Below are 19,220 nucleotides of genomic sequence, written 5' to 3' on the forward strand. Positions count from 1 at the left end.
TGGATGTGTGGGCCTATTTGGGTCACACTTAAGTTTTCAGGGCTTAAAGATTCTCAGACTGTAGTGTGCTCAACAATATTGGGTGCCTGGGTGGCTCAGTGGGTTAAGCCTCTGCCTTCAGCTCAGGTCATGATCTCAGGGTCCTGGGATCGAGGCCCGCATCGGGTTCTCAGCCCAGCGGGGAGCCTGCTTCCCTCTCCCACTCTGCCTCCCTCTCTGCCTACTTGTGATCTCTCTCTGTGTGTCAAATAAATAAATAAAATCTTTAACCCCCCCCAAAAAAAAACAATATATTAGGAGAAAGTTGTGTAATATGCACTTTTCTGAGACTCCCCACCAGATGTTCACTTCCTAGGTAGGAAGGGGCCTGAGTAAAATTTGTATTTTAAAAAAACTGGCCCAGGTAATTTGGATGCACGGTATCAATGGATCTTACATAGAGAAATACAGGCCTGAATGCCCATGGGTAAGTCTAAGTAAAAAAACCACATGAGAGTTTTAGTACATAATTCAGAAGGCAGAGTAGGAAAGATTAGAATTCCAAAGATTTTGAAAGCAACTGCAGTATGGTTCTCAAAATTTTTGCTTGGAACCAACTGTAGGAAAAGGACACTCTCCCCATCATCATAATATATATATTTAAAAAAACAGAAATATACATAGCATTCTTATGAGACACACATTGCATCGCTTTTCTATTCTATTTTCAGCAGTTGCTCCCAGCACGGAATTTTGTCGACCCAGCTTTGTCTGGTTGTCTTTCCAAGTTCACATGGCCTGACCATTTGAGTCCTTTTCAGGCTTTACCAGGGATCCTTAAGGAATGGACAACACCCTTTTCCATTTCAATGAATGTTCTGAGATGGGCCCCTCATGCTTTCCAGTGAGTACCCCTTGGCTGTTTTGGGGCTTTCTCGTTCTCAGGGGTGTGAGACACTCCCTGTTTCCCTTGGCTTCTCCTGTACAGATTCTGCGACTGCACAGCTCTTACAAACATGGGTGTTTATCTTCACCCATTGTGTTTTCTGGTCTGTGGAGAGACCTTGCCATTTGGTTGACTGGTAAATGTTATTTGTGAATTTTTGGTTTTCTGTCTTTATGTGGGAATTTGGATGATTACATTAATTAATTGGGATTAAAAAACTGTGCCACTGCCACTTCACACTGCCACTTCACAAGCATGTTCTTGCCATACCTTACTCTTTGGCCAGAAACTTTATGTTTCTGAGTTATTTATGTCTTATAACTGCTTATTCATTCATTTTTGCTGCTATAGTTATTATATGGCTATTTCACAATTTATTTATCCATTCTCCTGTTAATAACTTTTCCCACTTTCTGCTAACTACTAATGAGGCTTTGGTGAATATTCTGTACTTGTCTTCTAATGCACATTTGTAAGATTTCCGAGGAAGTACACCTGGGTAGATATGAACTGAATGACAGATGAAGTTGAGCATCTTTTTATGTGTTTACCCACCAGTCAGTTTCTTCTTGTGTGAAATGCCTGTTCCCGACCTTTGCACATTTTTCTATGGCACTGCTTGATTTTTTTCTTATTATTATAGAAGAGTTCTTTATATATTCTGGATTTTAATAATTTCCTGGTTATATATTCGACGTATGTTCTTTTTCTGGTTTGTGCATTGCTGTTTTTTACCCTCTCCTTGTTTTTTCAAAGAACACAATTCTTAATTTCTGTGTCATTTTATCAACCTTTTCTTTATGAATTTTGCTTTTTATGTCTTGTTTATGAAATCCTTTCCTACCTTTAGATTATAAAGATGTTCTACATTATCTTCAAAACATTTTGAAACTTGGCTTTTTTATTGATACATGTGGAAGTGATTTTTGTGTATAATTTGAGGTATGGATTTAAATTTGATATTTTGTACACAAGTAACTGTACCAATGCCATTTCTTAATGGCCTTCTTTCCGTATTGATCGGTGTTGCCAAGCATTTTCATACATGCATGATCTGTTTATGGAGTTCCCATTTTCTTTAACAGAGCTATTTGTCTATCTCTGCTCCAGTGGATCGTGCTATTTTAACTAATAGAGCTTTAAAATACATTTGGATGGCTGATAGGGCAAATCCCTATCCCCAGCCCCATTTTTGCTGCCTCTCACCTTAACACCTCAAGAATTCATCAGTAATGCCTCTATTGCCCTCTCCCACAAGCCAAATTGAAACAAAAAAGGTCCCAGGTTGCAGAACTAGGTTTCTGAATTCATGTGGAACTCAGCCCAGCCTCACATGTTGATAGTCTTAAGCAGAAACTAGTCTCTTCTATGTGCATGGAAATGTTAATAATATTATCTTGTCTTTGTGGATTTTTCCTATGAGTAAAAGCATTTTCATAAATAATTGTTAATTGATTATTGAGAAATGTCTATGAAAGTTTCAGGGACTGGATTAATCTCTACCCAATTTGTAGCTAGAAAATTAAAGCAAAGAGAAGTTAGAGAAAGTTTCTTAGGTAAGAGAGTTAAGGGGCCGAAGGACCCAAGGTGCCTGATCTCAGGTCATCTCTTCCTTGTTACTGGATAATGTTGAGAGAATGTCCTCATATACTGTAAACATTAGAATGCAAATTACTTTTAGGAATGTGTCACCAGCTTTCTAGGGAGAGAGCTGTCTTTGATAGGACTCAAGTTTTGGTTAGGACTAGAGGGGTTGCAACCATGTTTTCTTTATCTAAAAGACATCCAAAGATTGAAAGTCAGACTTCTTTTCTCTCATTCATCAGCTACTACTCATTACCTATCTGGGTCCAGAACTTTACTGAAAGTGAGATGGGAGAGGTAATGGAGCAACTCAAAGGGGAAAAAAATGGCAAAGATCTTTGGGGAAATCTATATTCCTAGAGACTTCTATTCCTTATAGATGCCATTCCCCTCAAGTTCTTCCTTTTTGCTTTTGGACGTTTTTACACCATTCTATTACTGTTGATGATAATGCCAATTATATAATGCAGTAATAAATGTCCAGTTCACAGCGGGCTAGATGAGGAGAGGCCAGCTATATTTTATCCTAAGTGTTTGCATACACACCCATGTACCAAAAGTTATATAGTCACCAGAGAGATTATTTTGTCTTGAGAATTTAAGACTTGTATTGCTAAGTCAGATTTGCCATTAAAACTGTTGCTCTTTAAATTATGTAAGAAAATGTTTGTCTTGTCCTGTCTTAAGATATCCACTAGATGTTGCTAAAGGGTTGTGGAAAAAGCAATGATCATTTTCATCCAAGGCTCAGTTACGGAGTTAAAACTCAAAGAAACCGTAGAGCTGTCAGAAATAGTAAGGATAGAACTTGAACACAGAAACAGAAAGTATATCTTCAAAAGATAGGAAGTAAGAAAGACTGACTAGGGAAGACTGAACTTAAAGGTCACATTGGCATAGTTGAAATTTGTGCATTAGCTTTGTGACATGTGACATCAAAAAAATTACTTTCTTTTGGTAAAAGTATTATATTACCATTTAAGCAATTAGGACAATGTAAAAAATTATAATTGGGAAAATAATGACATAGAACTCTATCATTCAGGGTGACTATCTGTTAACATTTTAGCAAATTTCATACCCTTCCATTTTTTTCCCTGTACTTCTTTGTTTAACTATAAAGTGTTATTTACATAGTATATATACACATATAAATTTTTGTTTAATTATTTAAAATACATATATATTTTTTGTTTTATTATAAAATATCACATGTTATTATATTTGTTTTTTATATATATACATATATATATCTCATATGGAAGCTATGAAACATAATAACGGTCAGCTGTGATGAACTACACAGCTGAAGATATAAGACATTACCAGTTCTTTTGCGTTCCCTGTGAACTCTTCCCCACACCACTCATCTGCCTCCCCAGAGAACTGATCAATACTTTGAATTTTCTTTTTAAATTATCCCTTTAGTTTGAGTTTCATCATATGTCAATAGGTCCTAAATCATATACTTTTTATGTTTGTTAGTTTGTTTTTAAACTTTGTAAGAATGGGTTCTAAAACTCGTCAATGTTGGTATGTTCATTTTTCTCAGCCACAAGATATCCTATCACATAGTATCCCACAATTTATGTATCTATTCTCCTCCTGATAAACATTTAGGTCTATTCTCCCATGAAGGGATAATTGGGTTGTTTATATTTTGGGTTATTATGAGTAATGTCCATGTGTCCTGATACAGATGTGCAAAAATTTCTCTAGAAATCAAATCCCTGGATTATGGGATACTTGTTCTATGATTTACTCCAAATTATTTTTTGTGTATGTAATGACATAGGGTACAAGTTTCATTATTTTCTCCCACATGACTATCCAGTTTTTCTAGCACCTTGTGATAAAAAGGTTAGTGCTTCCTTGTTTAATTGACTTGGTGCTTCCACATATTATTAAAACAGTCATGACATGTTCTCTGACATACGACAACTATCAGATAAATACAGATAAAGCATAATTAGACTATAGAGCATTGGTTTCTTCTCCCATAATCTGTATTATGAAAAAATGTAAATGTGTGTCCATTAGTTTAAAATATTACAGTGTAGACAATGATTACAAAAGGAGAGGTGTGGCACAGTAAAAAGGAAAACATTAAATGAGATGAAAGAAGATTGAGCAATTTTCCAGACAGAGAAAAGAGAGAAAGGACATTCTAGGTAGAAAGACGGAATGTCATGGCACAGGCACAGAATGCCATAAAGCTGGAACTAGTTTTTCAGTTGGTCGTATGTTCTAACAAAGAAATAAGTAACATGATTTCTTTATGGCAGTTCAAAGTTGAGACCTAGTTAATCATTTTACAAGCCAGCTACATGACTAAAGAAGTAGAAGACAACCAGTGTTGGCAAGCATTGACTGAGGTGGATTATGTCCAGGCGATGCAACCACAATGAACATAAGCCCGAGTACAGTGGTCATTGTTATGTTTTGTCACCTTTCTCCTTTTGCAGTCATTTCACCTGTTTTCTTTCTTGCCTGCCCCTCTTCAGTCCTTTACCTTTCACATGATCTTCCTACTGTAATGTCTACATTGTTGAATGCAGGATTAATTCACTCTCCCACAAGTAGGACTCTCAGAGAACTGAAATTTCCCAAACCTATTCTACACATTACTTTTACTTTCCTGGTTCCCCTGCCCTCAGCTGACCATAAAGTCTGAGCATTCTGGCCCTGGAGTATGGGGGAGATGGGGGGGGCGGGGGAGGAGGCAGGGAAGTTCTTATAAGGGTGGAGTCAAAGATGCGCTGGAGCCAGCTTTTACTAGTTTGTAAGAGCCAAGTGTTTTCAGGAATTTGTTAGTTATTAAATATAGTCACTATTAAAAATTTAAGAATATAAACTTACAATTGCATAAATCATTTTATTTTATTTTTTTAAAAAGATTTTATTTATTTATTTGACAGAGAGAGATCACAAGTAGACAGAGAGGCAGGCAGAGAGAGAGAGAGAGGGAAGCAGGCTCCCTGCTGAGCAGAGAGCCTGATGCAGGACTTGATCCCAGGACCCTGAGATCATGACCTGAGCCAAAGGCAGCGGCTTAACCCACTGAGCCACCAAGGCGCCCACATAAATCATTTTAAAAATAAAGGCAATACGTACCCACAACTCATCAGTTCCTCATTATTATGTTAGATTTTACCATGGGGCCAGACTCTGTGGCTAACTAAATGAAGTCCAAGGAGGAGAACGAGGAAACAAGAAATAATGTGTAGAGTAAGTTGTGGAGTATTTACACCACAGAAATCTACCAATTCTACTAGTTAGAACTCCCCAAAACCCCCTAGAGGGTACACTGTTAAACATTTAGAGCATTTAGACCCCTCTCTGGGTCTGGCATTTGTTTAAAGCTGACTCTTTCATAAGCGATTTTGTAATGTTTTTGGAAATCTGATCCTCCACTGGTGATCTCCCTCCTGCAGTTCCCTTGATCTGGGAGTATGTATCCTATTTTGATGATCCCTTTTCCATTCTTGGGAGACAGAGCACAGAAGTCCACTTCCACCTTCTCTTCTGAGTTCTCCCTCCAGACTACCCTTTTGACAGGATATAACTAGGCTGGTTCTCTCTTGAGCATATCCCCTACCTAGCTTGCAAGAAACACCGTGTTTCCAAACAAACATGGGTAGTGTATACTGATTATACCCTGTGATCTACTATCAGAAGCAAACATAGCTTCTTACCCATTAGGTTTCTCAGTTTCCTCTGCTGCTTTAATGGACTTCAATATTATAATATACCTTTTGGTCATTTATTGGAATAACAGATGCAATTAGTTATTCTCCAGAAATATTTCTTTACAAAATATTAACTATTAGGTTGCTATCTTAAATTTCATAGTACTTTTGAAGTGTTTTTGTATCTATTTTGTGCCATTTTAAAGTTGAGCTTCTATCTTAAATTCTGCACTAAGAAAGGGCATACATGCAGAAGTTGTGTCAGTGTATCCCTATGGCAGTGAATCAACTATAGTGACCAAAAAAAACGATGAGGATACTGAACTGACATCTAATCCTGTGTAAGCCGGCCTTTGTGTGCTCTCACATTTTACAGTTTTTGAGAGTTTTGGGTACCCTGATTTTCCTGGTTATGTCTATTTCTCATTCACAAACCAGTTTTTTATTAAAAAAAAATTTTTTTTAAGTAAACTCTGGGCCCACTGTGGGGCTTGACCTTACAACCCCGAGATCAAAAGTTGCATTTTTTTACCGATCAAGCCTGCCAAGTGCTGCTTATTCATAAAACAGTTCTAATTTGTGCCTGAACACCATGTGAATTGCTTGGGTTAATGGACAGCCACACTTTCTAAAAAAAATGTTTAAATCTTTGAGTAAATAAAGATTCTTTCGGAAGATGTATTTTAAAATACTTACTATAGAATACACGGTAAAATACTTTATAGAGCTTTATTTGCGGGGAGAATATTACTTGTGTGAAAAATAGCTGCTGGGTTTACTTTCTTAGAGATTCATGTTGTTTGGTTATGCTAAATCAAACCTTCCATGGAAGTCTCACCTTTCATAGTTCTGGGATCTAAAACAACCTGGATAGGATGTAAATGATACAAAGTAGGCAGAAAAGAATTTGTTTTTAAGATTTTATTTATTTATTTGAGAGAGAGAGAGAGAGAATGAAAGAGTGCCCAGGAGACGGGAAGGTCAGAGGGAGAAGCAGACGAGCAGGGAGCCTGATGATGAACTTAGTCCTGGGACTCCAGGATCATGACTTGAGCTGAGGGCAGTTGCTCAAACAACTGAGCCACCCAGGTGCCACAGAAAAGAATTTTAATGATAAAAGTAAATATATTGTGCAAGTACAAAATAAATAGTATTTTCCCCCCCAAATCCACACTTGCAAACAAGTTTCATTACATTACACCTTGTATATGCTCTACTTCTTTCTTAGTGCTCGGGCCTCATCTCCTACCACTCTCTCCTTATTCCCCAGCTCCACGCACACAGGCCTCCTTTTTGTTCTTCTAGGTTGTCTCAGAACCTCTGTAATTATGTCCATGCTTTAGGTTTTAGGTCAAAGTTCACCTCCTCAGAGAGGCCATCTCTAATCATATTCTCTATCTCAGCCACCTATTTACTTCTTCCTGGCATGCATCACTCTCTGGATTATCTCATTCATTCATGTAACTCTTTACTATCTGCTTCATCCAGAAGAAGGCAAGGCCAGTAAGGGAAAGGCCCTTATTCTCAGCCCTCCTTCAGGGCACTGAGCCTTACTAGCATTTGTGAGTTAGTGTACATGCTATTGGATATGATTTTGGAATTTTCCTTCCTAACACTAATTTAAGGTGGTAGAGCTGACATTCTCCTTTTAATTCACCTTTAAAACAAGTAAAGAATTCACATATAGGACTTTTTATTTAAAGACTTACAGCCTAAATGGAATATATTCCAATATATCAAGCTATAAAATTTAATTACAGTTCTTAAGGATTAATTGATTTCATGAATCCTCAAAGATTTAAATTTTGCTCTAATCAAATTTAATTTTATTCTACCTTGTTATTTAATTTTTTTCAAATATTTGTTGGTTTAAAAAGGATATAAGGCTCTTCTCAAGGTTTTTTCCTTTTTTTTCCCCTAATTCACTCTGTATTAGTATTTATATTAACAATCAATTTTCCTTTTCAACTACTTTATTTTCCCCCTTTTCTTAGGGTCTCTTTATTTTTTTTAATTTAAAAATTTTTTAATAAACATATAATGTATTATTAGCCCCAGGGGTTCAAGTCTGTGAACTGCCAGGTTTACACACTTCACAACACTCACCACATAGCACATACCCTCCCCAATGTCCATAACCTAACCACCCTCTCCCTATACCTCTACCCCCAGCCCCCCTCAGTTTGTTTTGTGATATTAAGAGTCTCTTATGGTTTGTCTCCCTCCCGATCCCATCTTCTTTCATTTATTCTTTTCCTACTCCCCCAAGCCCCCCACATTGCATCTCCACTTCCTCATATCAGGGAGAGCATATGATAGTTGTCTTTCTATGATTGACTTATTTTGCTAAACATAATATCCTCTAGTTCCATCCCCGTCGTCACAAATGGCAGGATTTCATTTCTTTTGATGGCTGCATAGTATTCCATTGTTTGTATATACCACATCTTCTTTATCCATTCATCTGTTGATGGACATCTAGATTCTTTCCATAGTTTGGCTATTGTGGATATTGCTGCTATAAACATTTGGGTGCGCGTGCCCCTTCGGATCACTATGTTTGTATCTTTAGGGTAAATACCCAGTAGTGCAATTGCTGGGTCGTAAGGTAGCTCTATTTTCAACTTTTTGAGGAACCTCCATGCTGTTTTCCAGAGGGGTTGCGCCAGCTTGCATTCCCACCAACAGTGTAGGAGGGTTCCCCTTTCTCCGCATCTTAGGGTCTCTTTAAATGTAAAAGCATTCTCATTCCCTCTTCTTTTTAAAATCCCATGATATTTAATTGTTGAAAGAAATCAGGTCATTTGTCCTATAGAATTTCCCTCATCTTAGGTTTGGTAGATTTCATCTCATGGTGTTAGTATATTCCTCTGTCCTCTCTTCTTGCATATGAATAACTGATAGTTAGATACAGTAATTAGATTCATGTTTTTATCTTTTTTTTTAAATTAGGCTACTTCATAATTAAGTGCCATTTATTCCTATAGTATCGTGCCAGGAGGTACATATTTGGTTTTCTCACTTTTAGTTATGTTAAGATTATCAATGGACTAAGTGTTTTCATCCTGACTTGTCTATTATAAAATTTTCCATTCCTTTTACGTAGGAAATTAGGAATGATTTAAACACGGAAGATGTAGGTGGGCAGGTGTGAAAAAACAGAGGTCTAGTTCTTTACTTTTTTATTATTATTTTTTAATTAACATATAATGTATTATGTGCTTCAGGGTACAGGTCTGTGAAGCACCAGTCTTACACAATTCACAGCACTAACCATAGCACATACCCTCTCCAATGTCTATAACCCAGCCACCTTATCCCTCCCCCTGCCATCCCCCAGCAACCCTCAGTTTGTTTCCTGAGATTAAGAGTCTCTTGTGGTTTGTCTGCCTCCCAATCCATCTTGTTTCATTTTTTTTCCTTCCCTACCCCCACGAACCCCTGCCCTGCCTCTCAAATTCCTCATATCAGAGAGATCATATGAAATTGTCTTTCTCTGATTGACTTATTTTGCTCAGCATAATACCCTCTAGTTCCATCCACGTTGTTGCAAATGGCAAGATTTCATATTTTTGAAGGCTGCATGGTATTCCATTGTATATATACCACATCTTCTATATCCATTCACCTTTTGATGGACATGTAGGTTCTTTGCACAATTTTGTTCTTTTTTTTTTTTTAACTGTTCTGCCTAACTATTGCAGCTATTGCTGACCCTTGCCTAGATCCATTGTTTTGTGGGTTGCAAAATGATGATTTTCTAATTTTATTGTATCTCTTATATTTGTTAGCTGTGATCTCTCTATAAAGAGAATTTTCCCTGGGGCACCTGGGTGGCTCAGTGGTTTAAGCCTCTGCTTTCCGCTCAGGTCATGATCTTAGGGTCCTGGGATCAAGCCCCACGTCTGGCTCTCTGCTCGGCAGGGAGCCTGATTCTCCTTCTCCCTCTGCCTGCCTCTCTGCCTACTTGTGATCTCTATCTCTCTGTCAAATAAATAAATAAAATCTTAAAAAAAAAAAAAGAAAAGAAAAAGAAAATTTTCCCCAATCAACTCTTTGGTCACCTTGAAATTCTGATTGTAGAAACATCAGGATAAATGCTTTATTTCCCACCCTTTATTAATTTTAAAAATAATAAAATGGTACCTATCAATCTTCTAAATTACCAATTATTATTTTAAAATGAATAGGTGGATTTTTATACATTTGATGTGTTTCAATTTATCTGAGTGTTTAGCTCAAACTAATGAATTCAAAAGAAAGGTGAGCTAAATTTCCTCTCAGTGTTGTTTGAGTATCCAGATCATATCATATCTTAAAGGCCTGGGTACTTACAGATGGTTCAATTACATGCCCCACTCAGCTGTTTTACCTGCTTAAATCAGTTTGAATTGTATTTTTTCTTGTCATTTGCAGCCTAGATTTCTAACAAAGATTAGTCATTCTTCTATCACTGTCCTGCAGTGAAACTTTGGATTTTATAAAAACAAAGAAAGTTTCCTTTAAAATCATGCTGGCATTTATTGGGATCATCTTTGCTATTCCTTCTTTATGCTTTGAATTTTGGCAACTCTCTTGAATAAAATAAAAAAACTAAAGATGCAAAAATAACTGACTCTTATCCACCAAAGGAGAAAGTATTTTAAAAAGGAATCTGAATTTCAGACTTAGGAGTTTCTATACTTAGCTAGAGTTACCAGACGCCTGGAACAAATCTTTTATTAGTGCAAAGTCGCCTTCTGGTTTAGGGCATTTAGAGCCACCCACCAGACTTTTAATGGATATGCACTTTCCATTGCTGGCAATTACTTAACACTTTTAACAAGTGGAAACAGAATTAGATGATCAAAGGAGTATGTGAGCAGGAGAGTGGATGGGAATTTGGGGACTGATTTAAACATGGAGGATGTAGGTGGAGAGGTGTGAAAAACCCGGAGAGATCTAGTTCTGTGCATATTCATTACTGTTTCACCCCATTTACAAGAATGGAAATGAGGAATAATCAAACAAATTTAAAAGAAAATTACAAACCGAGTGTTTTAAACAGTAGTGGCTTAAATATAATCCAAATAGTAAGATAATAAGAATGAAAAAGCCACTGCATGTAAAGAAAAGAGCAGTGAAGTGGGGGGTCAGAAAACCCTACCTACTTCCATCCGTTTATTCAACAAACTTTTAAAGACCCAAATACAAGCTAGCCGCTGGAGATTTCAAAGTGAATACTAAACACTTGATGGGGGAAGGGGTTCTCATTCTTAAACTACCTCTCTTGGCAAATGGAGTTCACTTGGTTTTGTTTTGGGTGTTTGAATTTAAAACTTTCAAATACACTGAAACACATCAAATATATACACCTCTCGTTCTTCATTGAAAAGTCGCAATTGGCTATTTTTGGAAGTTGCTAGACACTATCATTCTAAAAATTTATATAGGAAAAAAAAAGCATTTATTTTCCTTTTCCTACACAACCTGTATTTCAAGGCAATTCAAGAGTTAATGAGGGAAAAATACAAATAAAAAATACATCAGTTAGATGGGTTGATGATCTATAAACTTAGGATAAACATATTTGTCCTGCCTACCTCAAAGGACATTCGAGGAGGGGGTGTCGAAGGAATTACGGAGAAAGGCAGCATTTGGTGGACTGCAACAAACACTTCTGGTGTTACGTAACATTCTGGCATCAGAATGTCAGACTGACAGCGGGGGCTACCGGATCAGGCAGGAGCTGACAGTTCTTTCCAGGTCTGGGTCTCACAAGCACGAGGAACCCTGCAGGTAAGATGACCTAAGTCTCCCTCCTGCCAATGGCATTAGGCAGGCTCGGACTGCGGTCTTGTCTGTGGCACCGCTGTCTCTCTGGTCCATACGACCGCAACCGCAGTCACTTCGTCCAGCGAACCAATCTGCAAGAACGCTCAGAAAGCGAATGCAGCAGGGATCACGCCCCCAGGCGGCGGGGAAACCCCAAGCGAGCGGGCGCTCCGCCAGCCACTTCCGGCCACTGGCGTCGTGGGGCGGGGCCGCACGCGGCTGCGCCGTGCGACGTGTGGCGCGCTGCTCCCCTTGCGTGAAGCGTGTGGTGACGGGAGCAAGCGGGAGCGAGTCCCCGACGACGACCATAGGTGCAGCTCTGTGCCCTCAGCCTTCTGTACCAGGCCCGCCTCCCGCCTCGAATTTCATTTTTCAAACACAGTTTCCCCCGACCCTCGGAGTGCCCTTTCCTTTCGCGGGAAGCGGGGCGTTGGAGGAGGATAAAAAAGGTTCCGGGTGCGAGGCGAAATGGAGGAAGGTGCCCAGACCCCAGACTGGGACAGCGATGAAACGATGATTGACGAGTCGGTGACGGAGAGCGACCTGGATGAAGAGGAGCTTCCCTGGAGAAGGTGACCACAGTTAGCGCCAGCCCTTGGACAGTGAGCCCGCCATTCTGCTGGGTACTGGCAGTGGAGTGGCCCTCGGAGATTTGCGTAGAAATTACCAGATGAATGTGCAATGGCGGGCGGAATTCGAGTCTTGTGAGGCAGCTAGGCCTGTGCTAAGAACTTGTAAATAAACAAAACAAAATCCCCCCCCAGCCTCCAGTTTAGGACAAAAGGAGCTTTCTGGTAAATGGCTTTATGGCATCTAAAAGAAGAAAAAGCAGAAACATACTTAGCCAGAGTCTCCAGGTTGTTTGTACAGGCAAACAAGTTTTGGGTCTAAATTTCTGAAATGCCTTTTGCTTAAGCAACTGGAATCTCTGATCTAGGAGATGGTTAACAATTTCAGGAAAAGAATGTGTGATGGGGGAACCATTTACTGCTAAACTAGAAACTAACACTTTTTTAAGAATCAAAAAAGGTGGTAGTTTATTAAAACCTTGAACATACCTAGTTCTCTGTGTTCGATCCAGGGGAACTATATAAGAGATGAGGCCATTGCTTTTGAGGAACCTACGGGCGAGGGAAGTCACATAAATAGATAATTTCTTTCTTTCTTTTCTTTTCTTTTCTTTTCTTTTCACTTTTCTCTTCTCTTCTCTTTTCTTTACTTTCGTACCAGATAATTTAAATAAAATGCGATAGTCCAGGGATGGAAGTATGCTTTGGCTTGTTTAGGAGCCCAGGTAGTCTTTTGAGATTGGTGGGGTTGACTTACGAATAGAGGCTTTAAGGTGGGTTAAGAATTAGACAGAGGAAGAGGTGTTCTAGGCTGAGGGAAATGCATGGGTAAGGGTGGGGGGACAGCATTGTGTTGTGTGCTGTAATGTACAAATAGTTAATTCTTACTGAAGTGAAGTGTTAAATGGTAAGACAGGGAGTGTTGGGAGATGAGCCTGGAGAGGAAGGTAGGGTGAGGTAGTATAAAGCTTCATATATCCTGCGAGTGTGCTTGTAAAATGTTAAGTGGAAGAGAAGCATAATCAGATTTTTGTTCACTCAAGCATGCCCTAGAGCAGAGCTTTTCCAATTTTAATGCCCTTATAAAGTCACTTCTGAATCCCATTAAAATGCGGAGTCCAACTCTGAATTTCTATGTGGGATCTGAAATTCTGCATTTCTAGCAAGCTTCCAGTTGGAATTATTTAGAGCAGAGATGATGATACCCAGGTTTTTGCTCATTTATATATACACACAGTAATATTTGCTGTTGGTGTACAGGGAGCATTTCTGACTAATACATTGAGTCTTAAAACAACACCACAGTCATAGCCATATGCTGGTTCATATGACCAGAAAGACATTTCTCTGAGCTTTCTTACTTCAGAACAGTGCCTTGCAACTAAGGCCACCTCCAGGGAAAACTGTTAAGAGAGAAGAAAATAAGAGAGATGCACTCCATACTCTTGAGCATGTGGTTCCTCTGGCAAGAGAGACAGGTTTTGTCTTGGATTTTCAAGTGCACAAATTGCCGTGATTGATAGTAGTATATTACTAATCCTAAAGAGAGAAAACAAATAAAACCCAGAGATTTCCTTTCACACTTTCTGGCATTCACAGGGCTCCCTTTCCCTAGTCTGCTGGATAAAGATAGGGGGTGTCTTATGGAGTTTTTGCTGTCTGAGCCCACTCTGCAGTTTCAGGATTAGGCCTTGGATCAAAGCTGGAGACAAATAAGGGAATAACAAAACAACAAAAACAAACTCTGAAATTCACCTGTTTCATGGTGTGACCTCAGTCCTCAATCTACCTGCTATTGTTGACTTTTCAGATTACACAGGAAGCTTTTAAAAAATACTCTTGAGTTTTTGTGTAATGAGAGGAAAAATAGGCTTTAGATAGCTCACTCTATCTTGGCTGGCCAGTCTTTTTGTTCCCCTGTGATTCATTTAAAATGCTTTTATGCAGTGCCATATAAACATCATTTTTTCAGACCTCATAGCTCAGGGTTAAAAACTAGTGTTCTTGGGGTGCCTGGGTGGCTCAGTGGGTTAAAGCCTCTGCCTTTGGCTCAGGTCATGATCTCAGGGTCCTGGGATTGAGCCCCACATCGGGCTCTCTGCTCAGCAGGGAGCCTGCTTTCCCCTCTCTCTGCCGGCTTCTCTGCCTACTTGTGATCTCTGTCTGTCAAATAAATAAATAAAATCTTTTAAAAAAAAACCTGTGTTTTTTTAACACTTATTTTAAAAATAAGTGTTCTTATTGGCATGGCAATATAGTTAAAGTCTAAGCATTGCTGGAGCTGAATTGCTGGGGCCATTGTTTAGTGTTGCTTTCCTTTTTTTTCATCTTCTTTGCTTATGTGCGGTTTGTTTTGGCTGTTTTTTTTATGCACAAGGTCTTTAACTAGAATGAGGGACACAAGTTCTAGTAGAGATCCCCAAGAGGCAAAACATACAGTTTCACATAGCTAAATAATCCTTAAATGTTGCAGCTATTAAGGTCTTTTTTCGAAGACGGGAGAAAGGGTTTAGGAAAGGCAAGGCTTATTATAAAGAACCAGGCTGCCAGGTGTGTTAACTGTGTCTGAAAAAACGCTCTTTGTGAGTCTGGATTAAGTCCTAGCTTTCCCTCTGGAAACCATACCCAAAAGTGCATACAGTCTTTTTTTTTTTTTTTTTTTTTTAAAGATTTTGTTTATTTGTTAGAGTGCAGGTACACACAAGCAGAAGGAGGGGCAGAGGGAGAAGCAGATTCCCCTCTGAGCAGGAAACCCACCAGGGTCCCCAGGGAACCCCCTGAGATCATGATGGGAGCCTAAGGCAGACCAGACGCTTAACCAACTGAGCCATCCAGGCACTCTGCATCCAGTCTTTTTTGTGGCTTTGTAGGTGTTGCTATTCATCTTTTGTAAAAATTCAAGTTGCTGACTAATAAGATTTTGTTAGCTTGTAATTTGTTTTCTAAGAGGCATGATCCTTTTTTGTATATATGCCCTGGAAATCTTTTATCAACCCTTGTATTCTGTTTCAGCCTCTGCTAAGGTTAACTGCTCTATAACATAAAGGGATAGATCTCAAATTAATCCTATTCAGTAGATTTAAACAGAACCATCGTAGTTCATTGTTAAATGGATTTGTGTATGTGCTCAGGTCACATGTCTTCTGAACATTATAACTGCATTTAATAAAAAGCTAATTCAACATAATTACCCTGCAAGAAGGGTGTTAATTCTGTCCCTCAAGTCAGACCAACACCGTCTTCATGTGAATTGTCTAGATAGAAAAATACTCGTTACAAAGGATATACCTGAGGAGGAGGGAAAGAAAGCAAAGTACAAGATTACAAGGATTTAATAACCACATTAAATTGGCTAAAGAAACTGATATTTGGGGGACTCCTGGGGGCCTCAGTCAGTTAAGCATCTGACTCATGATTTTGGCTCAGGTCATGATCTCAGGGGTTGTGAAACTGAGCCCCACCTTGGGCTACAAACTCAGTGGGGAGTCCGATTGAGATTTTCTCTCTCCCTTTGCTTCTTCCTCCAGTCCTGTGCATGCGTGCGCATGTGGTCTCTCTCAAATGAATCTTTAGGAGGGCAGCACGTGATGTAATGAGCCCTGGGTAGTATATAAGACTGAGGAATCACTGACCTCTGCCTCTGAAACCAATAATACATTATATGTTAATTATTGAATTTAAATAAAAAAATAGTGGATGCAAAATAAGTAAAAATAAATCTTTAAAATAAAAGCAACATTTTGGTCAGGGTATGTATCAAAGTAGTAGCAACTCCAGTGATAAAGCACAGTGGTGCCAAGTACTATATGTTTAGAACTGTTACACTGAACTGTGCAATCAAAACTTCGATAAAATATAAAATTGAAACCCTAATTGTCTCCCAAAATTTTATTGTACTTTTAACAAAACAGTGAATATTATTTGAAGATTTCCGTCAAATTTTGCCCAAGTTTTCCTTTTAACTCAGCCATCTAATTTCTACTTCTCTCTTCTGTTTTTAGTACTATCCCATTTTTCCAGTATTTCAAAGTTAAATTTTATTATTAAAATACTGTGTCTGTAATGAAGTGGTCATTGACTTTTAGAGTATTAGTTATTAATGTAGTCTAGTAGTTTGACTAGAACTCACTAAGAAATTAATGTCTGTTGTCAGTTAATTTATTGACTGAACATGAATATGAGTAATTCTTCTGGTTTGCACTCTTTTCATTTTCCTTTTAGAATTTAAAATAGCCCTGACTCCTCTCTAAAGGGGAAAAAAAAAACAAACCCAAAGATTTATGCAGAGGAAATTATCCCTGAGACATTTGCAATAATGAAAAATTAAAAACAAGTGTTTTAGAATTACATAATGCTTAAATAAATTATATCCTTATGCTTAAATAAGTAAATAAATCATATGTCCTTATGAGGGAGTATTATCAATATTTAATGGTTTTAGGAAGAATTTTAGTGACTTTGCAAATATTTCAATATAATGTTAAATGTGAAGTGTAGTTTCTTAAACTTTATACAGATTGATCCAAACTTTGTGAAAGAATTTTTGGTTCTAACATATGTAAGCCTCCCTAGAAAGCTAAAAGGAGATTTCTATCTTCATACTTATACTTCTCTTTATTGCCTGCATTTTCTATAGTTTTTTGAATAAGTTACGTATTTACATGGTTCAGGGAAGTTTTTTTAAAGTATTAAAGGGTGTATAGCAAAAAATCTCCTTCTCATCCCTATCTCCTCAGCCACTCAGTCTTCTTTTCCACAGGCAATTGTTTTCCCAGAGATATTTTCCAAGTTATGTATATATGTTCTCAAACGTATATAAAATTGTTTTCTAAAAAATAGAAGCACTCTGTCAAAGGGTTTGGGTGTTTATAATCTTGATAATTGAATTATTTGGGTTTATCTCATAATTAGAAAGGCTTTTTTCCTTCACAATGATAAAAGAATCCCTCCTTAGTTTCTTTTATACTTTTTGTTTCATTTTAAACATTTACGTTTTGATTCATATGGGATTTTTATCTGGAGTACAGTGTCAAGTATGGATGCAACTAAATTATTTTCCATATGTCTCCTTCGTTGTCCCAATATTATTTTTTTAGAAATCCTATCTTTTTCTCTGATTTGAAATGCCACTTTTTAAATAAACTTAATTCGTATGTGTACATGAGTTTACTTAAGAGATTTTATTCTGTTTGTTGGTCTGTCATTTTATGTGCTAGTTTCACATTTTAAAAACATTTTATATCCAAAAATATTTTAATGTCCTATAGGTTATTACCTCCTTACTGTTATTTTAAAACATTTTCCTGGCTGTTCTTATTTATTTTACCACATGAACTTTAGAATCAGTTCTGGTTCAATAAAAAGTCTTGCTGGTACTTTTATTGGTATAAAGTTATATTTATAAATTTACTTATGGAAAATTAGCATCATGTTACTTTTTCATTAAGATGCAAATTACATGCAGCAGAATTCATCCTGTGTGTTTTGATAAACACATACAATTGTGTAATAACCATTACCACAATGAAGAAAAAGAGCAGTCCCATTAGCCTCCACAATTCCTTCATGCCTTTTTTGTGTTATTTTTAGATTTAAAAAAAACCCTCAAAAAATTTTAAAAAGTAAAATAATTCTTTTAGGGACATTAAGATGAATAGTTTTGGGTTTTTTTTTTTTTTTAACTTCTGGAACATTAAAATGAATAGTTTTTTTTTTTTACTTCTTTTTTTTTTTTTAAGATTTTATTTATTTGTTAGGGTGGGGGCGGGGGGGGGGGGAGAGAGAGAGAGAGAGCATGCCTGAGCATGAGCACAAATAGGGAGCAGCTGGCAGAAGGAGAAGCAGGCTCTCTGTGAAGCAAGGAGCCTGATGTGGGACTCGATCCCTGGACCCTGGCTGGGATCATGACCTGAGCCAAAGGCAGGCACTCAATCAACTGAGCTACCCAGGCATCCCTAGATATTTTTACTTAGAAAAGTGTGCTATAGTAATGGTGTTAACCCATATTTGAATAATAAAATCTTCATTCCTTGGTAATGGCCAGTAGTAATTGAATCAAAAAAGATGGTCTTGGGTATTATAGAGGGCACGGCTTGCATGGAGCACTGGGTGTGGTGAAAAAATAATGAATACTGTTTTTCTGAAAATAAATAAATTGGAAAAAAAAAAGATTATTTTTCTCCTAATAACGGGAGCCAGCATTTACTCTCACAGAGGGTTTGTTAGATTAAGGACTGGAGTCCTTTTTATTATTAGTTTTGGTGGTGCTGAGAACTATTGGGAGGTATGGGTTTTGTTGTTGTTGTTAATGGTTACTTACTTTTCTTAGTAACCTGTTCTTTGTAATGTATGTGAGATTATATGTGTGATGTATTTTTGTCTTTGGGAATGGAAAACAAGATAGTTCTGTAAATTTTTTTAATCTCTCCCCATTTTTTTTTTTTTAAACTTCCACTATTGTCTTTTACTAAGCTTTTAAAACTGAGGAGTACTTGGCTGTCTCAGCTGGAAGAACATGTGACTTTTAATTTCAGGGTTGTGAGTTCAAGCCCTTGTCGGGTATAGAAATTACTTAGATGAATAAATATTTTTTAAAAACTATGTGAGAATCCACACAGTGGCATACTATGAATTGATAAA

General features: G+C 37.7%; 1 protein-coding gene across 1 annotated transcript in view; it reads left to right on the forward strand.

Moving 5' to 3' along the window:
* Positions 1–12,259: 12,259 nt before the first annotated feature.
* The window catches only part of ANKRD31 (ankyrin repeat domain 31), a 160,979-nt gene continuing 154,018 nt past the window's right edge, over positions 12,260–19,220 (forward strand). Inside the window, 1 exon segment of the mRNA XM_044266987.1 lies at positions 12,260–12,584. Coding sequence (XP_044122922.1) covers positions 12,481–12,584 — 104 coding nt within the window. The 5' untranslated portion in view covers positions 12,260–12,480.

This window comes from Neovison vison, chromosome 1 (assembly GCF_020171115.1).
Source record: "Neovison vison isolate M4711 chromosome 1, ASM_NN_V1, whole genome shotgun sequence".
In the NCBI taxonomy this organism is placed as follows: Eukaryota; Metazoa; Chordata; class Mammalia; order Carnivora; family Mustelidae; genus Neogale; species Neogale vison.